This window comes from Coregonus lavaretus (genome assembly GCF_964263955.1).
Source record: "Coregonus lavaretus genome assembly, chromosome: 4".
In the NCBI taxonomy this organism is placed as follows: Eukaryota; Metazoa; Chordata; class Actinopteri; order Salmoniformes; family Salmonidae; genus Coregonus; species Coregonus lavaretus.
This window is the reverse complement of record NC_139991.1, coordinates 9,214,118-9,227,885: the sequence shown is the minus strand read 5'-3', so window position 1 is coordinate 9,227,885 and position 13,768 is coordinate 9,214,118. Positions and strand designations below refer to the sequence as shown.

The 13,768-nt window shown below is 43.3% G+C and overlaps 1 protein-coding gene across 1 annotated transcript in view; it reads right to left on the bottom strand.

Annotated features, from left to right (window-relative positions):
• Positions 1–3,830: 3,830 nt before the first annotated feature.
• tcf25 (TCF25 ribosome quality control complex subunit) overlaps positions 3,831–13,768 on the bottom strand; it is a 29,934-nt gene continuing 19,996 nt past the window's right edge. The window contains exons 15-18 of the mRNA XM_084160800.1: positions 12,253–12,343; positions 11,192–11,271; positions 9,495–9,570; positions 3,831–5,099 (exon numbers count right to left, since the gene is read on the bottom strand). Coding sequence (XP_084016926.1) covers positions 4,932–5,099; positions 9,495–9,570; positions 11,192–11,271; positions 12,253–12,343 — 415 coding nt within the window. The 3' untranslated portion in view covers positions 3,831–4,931. The remainder of the gene's footprint in view (positions 5,100–9,494; positions 9,571–11,191; positions 11,272–12,252; positions 12,344–13,768) is intronic.

Here is a 13,768-nt window from a genome sequence, read left to right as displayed (position 1 = left end):
TTCACTCAGGGCCAGACACAGATCTGTATCAGCCTCTAGCTGAGGAGCACCACTCCTATCTGGGACTACACCTTCAGACCTGACCACACTGACTCAACATCTGGGCCTATCAAACACACTCTGCAAAAGGGGCATCCAACTGCCATATGTGTGTCTGGACTGTCACTGTCTGTCAAAGAGAGACAAAAGGGGTTGGACGGGGTAGGGGTGGGGAGGGCTTGTGATAACAACTGGACAGACCCAATAGGACAGATGATAAGTGATGTGGTGGCTATGCCACAAGAGAACAGGGGTCCTTCAAAAGTACAAAAGTGCCTGAATGAACAACTGCCTGGCCTAGATCGTCATAAGTACTCTAAACTTCTTCCTACCCTGTACAACGTAAGAGGATGAGCCCACACTCGGAGTTCACGTTCCTTCCTTCTAGGGAGTTTTTCCTTGCCACTATGTCTTTGGGTTCTAGGGTTACTGTAAAGCACCTTGTGACAAATGTTGCCATAAAAAGGGCTATATTCTGTAAATAAATGATTGACGATTGATACTTTAATGTCAATAAAATGTACAGCTCTTTCCACAAGCAATATACAGTACACTTCAATGTATAGAGTATTTGACCTTGACTTAAACTATAAATACTTTACATAAAGCCTGCCAGGTCAGTTTCTATTTCCTACAGACACACATATATACATGTGTTATGTTACCTACTATACTGTCACTTCCATTGTGAGAGGAGCATCTGGAGAACCTGTCAAGCAAACAACATAAAGCAGATAACACATGGAAAAGACACTATAGATGTGTATCTGCAGGTCTATGACATCCTGGTTGGTCAGAGTAAGGAAGTCAATTGAGGTTTGTGCACTCAGCGTCTGTTACTGCTGCGTTACCTCCACCATACAGCCAGGCTCAGCGTCTGTTACTGCTGCGTTACCTCCACCATACAGCCAGGCTCAGCGTCTGTTACTGCTGCGTTACCTCCACCATACAGCCAGGCTCAGCGTCTGTTACTGCTGCGTTACCTCCACCATACAGCCAGGCTCAGCGTCTGTTACTGCTGCGTTACCTCCACCATACAGCCAGGCTCAGCGTCTGTTACTGCTGCGTTACCTCCACCATACAGCCAGGCTCAGCGTCTGTTACTGCTGCGTTACCTCCACCATACAGCCAGGCTCAGCGTCTGTTACTGCTGCGTTACCTCCACCATACAGCCAGGCTCAGGAAACAGGAGAGGGAATAATATGGAGGAAATGGGCTGCTGATAGGTGTGTTCTTGTGTGCTAAGCGGAACACACATGCATGTACACAAACACACATGCATGCCCACATGCATGTACACACAAATGCACATGTATATGAGTGGTTGGGTAAGAGGATACATCCATTTGGTCTAAATTGACTGCTGTGAAAACGTTTAAATATCTTGTGTTTATAATGAAGATAAGTGACACTGCAATTATGACCATCTTATGTCACAAAGTCCACACAGTGCAAATGCCTCTGTAGGCAGCACACAGCACATTACACTACCACTTTAGACATCACTAAGGTCAGGGCCAGTACACACTGTCCCTGTAAGTAACATTACAGCAACAAAGCATTTATACAGTGACCAGAGACTCATCAAACACATCAAACACAGTACAAGACTGTCATGAGAAGGCACAAACACATTTCTGCCTGGTGTCATGTTGAAGCTGATGCAATATATAATTAGTCATGCTGCTTTCCCTCCACCATCACAAGATGCAGTAAAACCAATTAGTTGTTTTCTTGGGGCCCTACGGAACATAAAGGTTAAGAATCCTTAGTTGACCCTTGGCTTGGCTATACTGTACAGTATGCATGTTAACCCCAGTTCAACCTCAGTACACTGTTAAAGGTCTATTACAAGTTCTGATCAATGCTCCTGCTGTTTCATAGGGTGTTTCTTAGAACAATGTCTCCGAACCCAATATAGTTATTTTACAGTGGCCTTGAAGTAACCTTGTAATAGTACATCCCAGCAGGCAAAACTGTACCAGCTTTAATTTTATAATTATAAACACTTACAATCAGGGGTGGAGTTGGAAGAAGTCTGGGAACTCACCACTGTAAAATCTTCTGAAGAACCTTTGTCTTGCCCCAAAGGGAGATTTACAGTTGAAGTCGGAAGTTTACATACACTTAGGTTGGAGTCATTAAAACTGGTTTTTCAACCACTCAACAAATTTCTTGTTAACAAACTATAGTTTTGGCAAGTCGTTTAGGACATCTACTTTGTGCATGACACAAGTAATTTTTCCAACAATTCCAGTGGGTCAGAAGTTTACATACACTAAATTGACTGTGCCTTTAAACAGCTTGGAAAATTCCAGAAAATGATGTCATGGCTTTAGAAGCTTCTGATAGGCTAATTGACATAATTTGAGTCAATTGGAGGTGTACCTGTGGATGTATTTCAAGGCCTACCTTGGTAGGTATTGGTATTGGAGTGGCCATCACAAAGCCCTGACCTCATCCTATAGAACATTTGTGGGCAGAACTGAAAAAGTGTGTGCGAGCAAGGAGGCCTACAAACCTGACTCAGTTACACCAGCTCTGTCAGGAGGAATGGGCCAAAATTCATCCAACTTATTGTGGGAAGCTTGTGGAAGGCTACCCTAAACGTTTGACCCAAGTTAAACAATTTAAAGGCAATGCTACCAATTACTAATTTAGTGTATGTAAACTTCTGACCCACTGGGAAAGTGATGAAATAAATAAAAGCTGAAATAAATCATTCTCTCTACTATTATTCTGACATTTCACATTCTTAAAATAAAGTGGTGATCCTAACTGACCTAAAACAGGGAATTCTTACTAGGATTAAATGTCAGGAATTGTGAAAAACTGAGTTTAAATGTATTTGGCTAAGGTGTATGTAAACTTCCAACTTCAACTGTATCTTACAAGTTATAGATATATGTCTCTAGTAGTCCCATCCTCCTCTGAGCCCGAGGCTCACACAGAGCTGGGAATATACTTCATATCACAGTGAACATTATGGACAACGTTGCTCGTGGGGACATGTCTTAGCAGGGAAGGGGGTAGACTTCACATGAACACCCCTCGTGACCCAGGCACTGGAGTAGCTCCAGGTAAACTCTGGAACAAGGCCCTCGTTTGAACAGCAGTCTACCAACTCCACCCACAGCATTACACCATGTGGTTCTATTCAAAAACAGTACAGAGTGGATGCATGTGTGTTGTTGATGTGGGTGTCTTTCAAGCAAGTATGGTTTTTGAGTGTGTGTGTGTGTGTGTGAGCTGCAGTGTATCCTTTGACTCTGCTCTCCTTTATACATCCTCTGATAGGAAACGGCATTTCTGGACTATTTCAAGGGAATGAAAACTAGACAATTATGCAAATGAGTATCATGGGATGGTCTCTTCCTTTTTGCCAGATGGTCTTTCAAGGACAATAACTTGGACTCTTTAAACTCCCGGGCAACATCTCACTTATCAAATTACTTGGAAGAATCAGCGACATACAATCAAAAGATTAGGGTTGGAGTAAATAAAACATCAAAAGTACTATGGAGACAGAACGTTTGGTAGAAAATAATAGAGAATATTCCCCGCAAATGGGGTGCGTAGCCAGCTAAAGAGGATACGTGGCATATTGAATTCATGAGACATTACTGAATACAACACACCCCATTTCAACACAGATAGCCTTGTAATTTCCAGACTGATTACCACTATCTGTGCAGCGAACATTTATGATCAGGCGGCTTGCGAGGCTAAGACACAGAATGAACTGCAAAAAAACATACTTTTACACCCATATTCCCCTGGAAAGAGCGAGATGAATTATGAAATTGAATTTATTTAATATGTTTTTACTTAAGTCAATATTGAACCATATGCACAGCAGGTTTATTGTCTTTACATTAGCTTGTGTAATAAATGATTTCTAAGCAGAGTATTTACAGTAGTGGGTTGGATATCATGCAATCACTTCCTGATATTAACAGATGACTAGGGCCAGGAGTTTTTCCTGCCAACGTGACCTCATTGGGAACAACTTTGGGCCCTAGTCAATAAATAGCCCATAATTGATTTCCGGTCAGGTCAAATGACCTCTTTATAGAGAATCACAACAGAAAAATATCCTGATCAGTTTAAATGTTATCCTCAAAATCAAATTGAATTTAAAATGATGAACAGGGTTAATTTGGAGTCGAAGAAAAAATTAAAGTTATGACCAATATTAAAAATGGAACAAGACGTTAAGAAAGTCAATTTGTTCCACTCATAAGATGAATTACTGTATAATTCTGACTTTTATCAGACATTTATTAACCTTTAACCTGACTCTCATCAACCCATATGGCAGTAGACGTTCGGTTGCTAAAACAACACCATAGGGATTTATTCAATCATAAATGATTCCACTTCAGATATACTGTAGCAGTAGGGCATCATTATCCTTCTGATGAAACACAATATTCATTTTTTTGATAAGCAATGTTCCTTTAAAAAAAGGATGAACAACTGATGAACGCAGCCTCCTGATCTTCTAGATCAGTAAGAACAACTGTCCTGAGGAAAGAGAATGGGACAAAAGGAGGAAGGACAGAGGGCTGATGGACTGACTGACTATGACAGGAGGAAGAGGTGATACTACTGTGCCTATATCAGAAAGGGGGAGTTTGTTTTATGTTTGGGTCATATAGATGACCTGCCATTTCTTTCTTTAAGGTTACAGTATATCCTTCTCATCTGTTATTGCTACCCTCACTGTATCTATTCCCTCACTCATTCACTCTCCATCCTCCTACCTCTCTGCTGTATTCCATCTCCATTCATCTTAAATCAACCTTTTATTTTCTTCTATCCATTCCCATCTCTAGGTACCCCTCCCTCAAGTCTCACTCCACCTCTCTCTCTGTCCTCCTCCTCATTTCTCAGTCCCACTCCCCCTCGTCTCTGTCAGGGTTGTCATCTCTAGGTGGCTCCTGAAACTGGATGTTGGCCAGCATGTCCCTCATGGCCACCATCAGACGATTTACTTCCTGGTTCAGCTCCCGACCCGCTTGAGCTACTTCCAGGTCATCCTGCGGCATCGGCTCACCCTGCAGAGACAGTGACTAGAGAGTGAGCAGTAATTCTAATCATCACTGAACATGACAATACGGAAGTGTGTGTGTGCATTCATAAAGTATTCAGACCCCTAGACTTTTTCCACATTTTGTGACGTTACATCCTTATTCTAAAATGGATTAAATCGTTTTTTCCCCCTCATCAATCTACACACAATACCCCATAATGACAAAGCAAAAACAGTTGTATTTTTTTTTGTTGCAAATATATATTTTTTAAAACCCGGAAATATCACATTTACATAAGTATTCAGACCCTTTACTCAGTACATTATTGGAGCACCTTTGGCAGTGATTACAGCCTCGAGTCTTCTTGGGTATGACGCTACAAGCTTCGCACACCTGTATTAGGGGAGTTTCTCCCATTCTTCTCTGCAGATCCTCTCAAGCTCTGTCAGGTTGGATGGGGAGTTTTGCTGCACAGCTTTTTTCAGGTCTCTCCAGAGATGTTCGATCAGGTTGAAGTCTGGTACTGGCTGGGCCACTCAAGGACATTCAGAGACTTGTCCCGAAGCAACTCCTGCGTTGTCTTGGCTGTGTGCTCAGGGTCATTGTCCTGATGGAAGGTGAACCTTCGCCCCAGTCTGAGCGGTCTGGAGCAGATTTTCATCAAGGATCTCTCTGTACTTTGCTCCGTTCATCTGTCCCTCGATCCTGACTAGTCTCCCAGTCCCTGCCACTGAAAAATATCCCCACAGCATGATGCTGCTACCACCATGCTTCACCGTAGGGATGGTGCTAGGTTTCCTCCAGACGTGACACTTGGCATTCAGGCCAAAGAGTTCAATCTTGGTTTCATCAGACCAGAGAATCTTGTTTCTCATGATCTGAGAGTCTTTAGGTGCCTTTTGGCCAGCTCCAAGCGGGCTGTCATGTGCCTTTTACTGAGGAATGGCTTCCGTCTGGCCTGATTGGTGGAGTGCTGCAGAGATTGTTGTCCTTCTGGAAGGTTCTCCCATCTCCACAGAGGAACTCTGGATGACATCGGGTTCTTGGTTACCTCCCTGACCAAGGCCCTTCTCCCCCGATTGCTCGGTTTGGCCGGGTGGCCAGCTCTAGGAAGAGTCTTGGTGGTTCTAAACTTCTTCCATTTAAGAATGATGGAGGCCACTGTGTTCTTGGGGACCTTCAATGCTGCAGACATTATTCGGTACCCTTCCCCAGATCTTGACACAATCCTGTCTCGGAGCTCTACGGACAATTCCTTTGACCTCATGGCTTGGTTTTTGCTCTGACAACTGTGGGATGTTATATAGACAGGTGTGTGCCTTTCCTAATCATGTCCAATCAATTGAATTTACCACAGGTGGACTCCAATGAAGTTGTAGAAACATCTCAAGGATAATTTTTACATTTACATCATTTAGCAGACGCTCTTATCCAGAGTGACTTACAGTTAGTGCATACGTTATTTTATTTTTTCATACTGGCCCCCCGTGGGAATCGAACCCACAACCCTGGCGTTGCAAACACCATGCACTACCAACTGAGCGACCTCCCTGCCGGCCATTCCCTCCCCTACCCTGGACGACGCTGGGCCAATTGTGCGCCGCCCCATAATCAATGGAAACAGGATGCGCCTGAGCCCATTTCGATTCTGGGGTCTGAATACTTATGTAAATAAGGTATTTTCTGTTTTTTATCTCTAAAAACCTTTTTTCGCTTTGTCATTATGGGGTATTGTGTGTAGATTGATGAGGAAAAACATGTATTTAATCCATTTTAGAATAAGGCTGTAACGTAACAAAATGTGGAAAAAGTCAAGGAGTCTGAATAGGGTGTGTTGCTTAAATTCACCAGGAAAAGCACAATGGCATCTCTTAAGAACACAATATTATTCTCTCCTGTCTCTCTCAGGTTCAAAATGTTTCAAACGTTGCACTAAGGTATCACGCATAAACAAATTCATTTAAAGAGACAAACAGGAGCTTTGTACGAACCTAGGTGACATACAGTATGTCAGTGTTTTGAGTCTAGGTGTTTTGGGATTATCACGCAGAAAATCCATTTAGTTGATTGATTTAATTTCCAACACGCAGGTCCTCTGTGATCAAGGGCTGACTTCATTTTCCGCACCTAAATTGTAATTTCAGACCTCTTGGATAACACTGTAGCTATTCTAACAGTGCAATAAAACAACTGCAAGCAGACGGCGTCTCTTCCTCCTCCTCCTAAACTGTCTCTTTCTTATCCTAATTGCATCTCTTCCTCTTCCTAATCAGATCAGTCTCAAGATGGTTTAAAACTAGCTGCATAAAGAAAGGGTGGTCCCTCTTGGTTAAAACATTGGGTATATGTGTTTCTGTTTGTCAGTGGGTGTTTCTGGAACTTGCATGGTCAGTTGTGGCACCGGAGGACCTTTGGACACTGGAGCACCCAGGTCGGTGGTCCACATTAGTGATTATCTTTACACTTAGCCACATGTCCTCTAATCACTAGCATGGATAGCTACACTCCGAACTAGCATGGGCATTGGAGAGTGAGTATAATGTGCCATGCTTTGCTTCCTCCACATCACGTTGCATCCCACTGCACAAGGTTAAATGGCAACCCAGTGCCAGTCAGTCTAGGACACTTGATCAAATATAAAAATCACTCCCGCACATGTATGCTGTACATTTATGTTTTGATCAAGTGGATCAAAACATAAATGAATGACAAATGAATGCAAATGAATGCTCTGAAGTAGGTCAACATGACGAGAGACAATGTGGTGTGTGTGTGGGTAGATATAGGCTATCCTCTGGTTGCTGGTGCCAGGCTGCTGAGTGCTTATCCTCTTCAGGTGTATTTCACCCTGTGTGACACTGCCCACTCTTTACCTCCTCTCCACTCTGCCTGAGGAGCAGGCGGTAATGGGGCGGACAGTACATGCACTCCTCGTTGTTTGCTATGGACAACACTGAGTCAGAGAGGAATCAAGACTCTCTCTTGAAATGCAACAGTTTTCTGTTCTGTTTCAACAGGACTCAAGTAACACACCATTAAAAACAGTGCATCAAAGAGGTTATGTTAGCCAATCCATAGCAGTAAACTGTTGTTTCAAATCAAGCTAGACCAAACAAAACACGGAGTCAATCAAGAGTTCTTGTACCAAAAGCCAAGTTTGCCTCATCATCCTGTTTCCACGACCTGTGCTGTATCAAATGATAAAGCCAAACTTTGTTAGGCCTCTGATGCCTCGTCACAAAGTGTTGGTTGTAGATAGTGATCAGATTGTGTTATCTGACATCAGATAGAGGTCAGTCAGACACTACATAACATCGTCAATGGGTCAACATTGCTCGGATGTCTCCAAAACGCGCTAGCAAACACTATTTCAAGAGCATGTTCTTCATGGGCCATATTTTTTAGTTCCAACAAAGGACCAAGTTTTTCTGTGGCAAAGTTACGCTACTGTAGACTTAATGTTGTTAAGCTGCTGTAGATCTAGTGGAGTAGGAAGCCACTCCGAAGCACTTTCTCAGGCTTGGCCACGGAGCTAATAGGCATGAAATGAGTCGTATGGTTAATCCATTCAGAACCTCGAGAGGGTTAGGGAATATCTATCCAAACTCCAGCTAATCTATGTTCCCTTCCATCCTGTCAGAACCCTTCGAGCCAACAGTAGCCCAGGATCTCTCCATTAGCTCAGCACTCCCAGAAATGTAAACAGAAATGTTTTAAGATTATTACTATGATGTCTCATCCCGCTGACCGCTGCCTTGCAACAAAGTGGGCTAGTGTATGTCAGGAATCTGGGAGCTTTGAGGAGGAGACAGACCAGGTTCTCTGACTCTCGGTACACTTTATGAATGTTTTCATTGTCTGCTGCAGCAACGTGCCAATTGAAGCAGCCTGTGATCCTTATAATCTTCCGTGTGTGGGGAGGTCATATGCCTCAACAGCTGATGTTCCCCATTGGTCACCCATTTGGAAAGGCACGGTGGAGATGCTAGCTATATTATCATTATGAGGTTGTGTTTCACATGTCATCTTATTCAAGGTCCCTGCTCTATATTAAAACACACACACACACACAATAACACACATTAGTGGGTTTATGAGGACATTAACAGGAGCTGGGCCATTGGGGTCAGAGGACAATCAGTCATGTTGTTCTATGAACCAGAGGACTTTTTCTTAGATTTGCCACACTTGGGGTATGCAGCTTTGTCCTCAGGGACCACAGTGTCTGCTGATGTCCTCTTCTTCCTCTGGTACTTCTTTGTCAAATCCACATCCATTAATGTCACTGATTGTAATCAGAGTTTTCCAGACTTGAAGGAAAGAACACAAGCCATCTGCCTGACACTGCAGCTCCTGAGGACCATGGTTGCATATCCCTAGTCTACTGTAGCTCACCCTTGGTCTAGCTCACTCACTTACCTGCAGGTTGAAGTTCGGCAACAGAGAGCGGAAGAACAGCGACAGGGTGCTCTCATTGGAGGCTCCCACACTCTGCCTGCAAACACAGAGACAAGGGAGAAAGCTAACAAGATAACACAAGCATGCAATACGATTCTCACACTCTTCTGCTGATAAGGATTCTCCCATGACCATAAATTATATTAACCATCATATACAGTGAGGTCCATGTTTTGCTCTGTAAACGTTTAATATTTGGTCCCATATTCAGAGCATGCAACAACTACATCAAGCTTGTGGCATATTGGAGTTAGTTTTGGTTGTGTTTCAGATTATGTGTGCCCAATAGAAATGAATGGTAAATAATGTATTATTAACCATTCCAAAAATGTGTCACTGTCCATGTACTTTTGGACCTCACTGTATATCATGATAAGTAGGTCCAATAGTTTTTCTAAACCCTAAGAATGCTCTGCTTTTATGTTGTGGTTATAGATCCATATTGTAACCAGTAACCCCCCACCCATTAATAAAAATCATTACTTCAACCACTTATACACCCCCAGTTCTTTATCTTTATCAATCAAAACACTTATCCGTGGCCATGTTTGTAAAGCATGTGAGGAACAAGCAACCATCAGGCAGAAATAGTAGGTCTGTTCTCAGACATGGGTGTGCTGTCATTCTACGTAGTTCTCACCAGAGATCACCAGAGCAGGGTACAGTATCTTGACTAGGGGTCAATTTGTCATGTTTTTCGTTGTCACCGTATTTGCCTCTCTGATGGTTTGATGCCTCCCTACCATCCACCACTGACTCTGCTGTTTAACAGCTATCACAAGACGGGAGGAAAGAGGCCTCACTCAGGAGCCAACAACACTCCTGTAACCACATGCTATTTCAGAGAAACTGATGACAGCGAGAGGGGAGAAGAGATATCGAAGAGAGGGATAGGTGGGAGGGAGAGAGAGAAAGAAGGGAGGCAGAGACAGAAGGGCGTGTCAGGGATAGACCACCGAGAGGAGAGATGGAAACTGGTGAAATCAAGGCTATTCTTTGTGCCAAACTTATAGCAATGGCTTTTTTTTTACATTTACATTTTTAGTCATTTAGCAGACACTCTTATCCAGAGCGACTTACATTAGCAATTAGGGTTAAGTGCCTTGCTCAAGTGCACATCGACAGATTTTTTTTTCACCTAGTCAGCTCGGGGATTAGAACCAGCGACCTTTTGGTTACTGGCACAACGCTCTTAACCACTAAGCTACCTGCCGCCGTAGGTACCACCATTGGCAAAGACAAAGAGTGTCCACACTCCTGAATATTACAAATGGATCACCACCATTCCCTTATACCGTACTCTAATCTAATATACCTTCCTTAGAGATCCTCAATGGAGTCAGTGGACAGTGGGCCAATCAGTCTTATGTGGACTGAAACAAACCCAGCTTTATTGGTGCTGATTAGGAAAACACAAGCAGACACTGTCCTTCTGACTCTTGGTTTTCTGTCCAGAGGCACAAACAAGATTGCTGATCCAAGTAGACCTATAGAGAAGAACTTAGCGATCTGAAGGAGCCACACTCTATAACTAGCTATATGTGATATACTGTATGTTTATATTTTGTGTACTATGTGAAAACCTGCACTGGTACATATTACCTTACCTTGTACAAGATATGTATAATGACACAAGTTAGGACATGTGTATCCCTTACCTCTCAGGCCGGGTGTATGAGGTCACTGAGTCCAGCGGGGGGAGAGGATCGAACCCCATCACCGGCTGAGTGGTCACCTCCTGGGAGAGAACACCCACAATTCACCATTACAGTAAACATATTTTGAAGGCCTATCCTCACTAACACTCTGTCACAGATGTCATTGTCATGCATCCAAAACATCAACGTTGATCTTGTTTGTGTTATGAGGACCTCTCGATGAGGAGTTCCAATCATTATACCTGATTGGGTTCTTCATGGAACCAATAAGTCAGCCGTATGCCAGTGGTTAATTCCCTCTTAACTAGAGGACTCTATTCTCAGCATAATTTGGCATGCTCTGTACTGTAGCGGTTGTTTACGTGTATGCTACTCTCCTGTTTCATGTTATACACATACATGATGTAAAGTGTACAGAATGAATGAATACAACCATTCATGATCATGTGATAAAGCACTAAGGAAATTATACTATGATTAGGTAAGTCACTCTATTCCCCTATATACTGTGTGCTACTATTGACCAGGGTAATGGCTGGTCAGAAGTAATGCAATGTAAAGGGGATAGGGCTACATGAGGCACAGACATAATCATAGAGTAAGCCTGGTTGTCAAATCCATTTCTCATTTAACAAACGACAAACAGCATGACAATGACTCCTGAGTGGCGCAGTGGTCTAAGGCACTGCATCGCAGTGCTAACTGTGCCACTAGATCCTGGTTCGAATCCAGGCTCTGTCGCAGCCGGCCGCGACCGGGAGACTCATGGGCGGCGCACAATTGGCCCAGCGTCGTCCAGGGTAGGGGAGGGAATGGCCGGCAGGGATGTAGCTCAGTTGATAGAGCATGGCGTTTGCACCGCCAGGGTTGTGGGTTCGATTCCCACGGGGGGCCAGTATAAAAATATATATATATGTATTCACTAACTGTAAGTCGCTCTGGATAAGAGCGTCTGCTAAATGACTAAAATGTAAAAAAATGTAAAATGAAAGAGTGGGCTAAATCAGAAACAGAACTGGTGACCAGGGTATAGTAGTGTGGCTGTTGCCGGAGTCTCTCACCAGCGGTAGAGTGGAGGTGGCCTCTTTGATCTCAGACAGGATGACGTGGCGATGGATGTTCAGGGGGGCACTCTGGTACCTCTGCTTCCTCCTAGGGGGGTGGAGGTGACAGGAGGGGAAACCAAAGTCAGAGACACATATGCCAATATGCCACATTTCATGAGGCTCCTTTGATTTCTTCCTGACGTCAAAATGTAACATTGCTTTATTTCATCTAAAAGTGTTGCCTCAACACTTATGAAACAATAACTTTTGTAGATTTGTCGTAGACGTATGGTTGGTTTCTCAGACCTAGATTAAGCCTTTTCCTAGACTAAAAAGCATGTTCGAAGGAGATTCTCCATTAAAGCATGCTATTTCATCTAAGGAATAGGGGTAATCTGCTAGTCGAACACCAAACTCTTCATTGAGACAATGCTGAAACATCAATCCATGGGCAAGTCAGTGACACATTTTCATTTGCGCAGAAATCAAAATGAAAGAAAAGTTATCTTCAGCCGGCTATGGTGTGAAATAGACGTATAAGTGCAGTCTTTATATTATTACTTTGGTGTGGTTCACGAGGACCTTTTCCCTCCTATGATAAAATAACTGTTACAAAATATTTACTGTGTGTGAAGTTTCAAATGCATCTGTCATTACTATGTGTAATGTGATAGGTATTTTAAACATTACAATTTCTTTTACACACAAAAACACATTTGATTAATAAAATATTTAATTAGTTGTCTTCCTCAAATGAAGTGGATGATGACACAATCTTTGCGAGAGGGAGGGAATCTGATTTAATTGGTCCTCAACTCGCAGCTCAGACACTTCATTCAGGATCAATGTAGTTAGCCCTGAGTTAGCCTGCCTCAGAGCAGGTTAGATCTGAAGGATTCATTGCCATAGAAATGTACCTGGCTAAAAGGTGAGCCACATTTGTGGTACTGGTTATACCGAGTTCAACTCAGACCAAAGTTACCTCGCCAACTCCTCAAACCACATTCGTAGTATACGGCTCAGGACTTCTGACAGTGAGGAAACAACAAGCCATGAACATTAGGCCCCCTGGAGCACAGAGAGCACTCTATGTCCCCTCTCTATGTGCCCTCTCTATGTCCCCTCTCTCTGCTCCACTTGTGAGGGGTCAGTCAGATGACTCTGTAGCTCAGTTGGTAGAGCAGTCAGATGGTCCCGTGTAGCTCAGTTGGTAGAGCATGGCGTTTGCAACGCCAGGGTTGTGGGTTCGATTCCCACGGGGGGCCAGTATGAAAATGTATGCACTCACTAGCTGTAAGTCGCTCTGGATAAGAGCGTCTGCTAAATGACTAAAATGTACAAATGTAAATGATTAACATGGGGTTAACAGACACAGTACAAACACTGACCCTAACTTCGGCAGCCTGAGGTGAGAGTGAGAAAGGGAGAAATCGATTGAGAGACACGTTAAGCAGAATGAAAGAGAGAGGGGGGAAAATAAAGGGATATGAGGGGTGAGAGAAGGAAAAGGAGAGACGACGTGGGAGAGGGG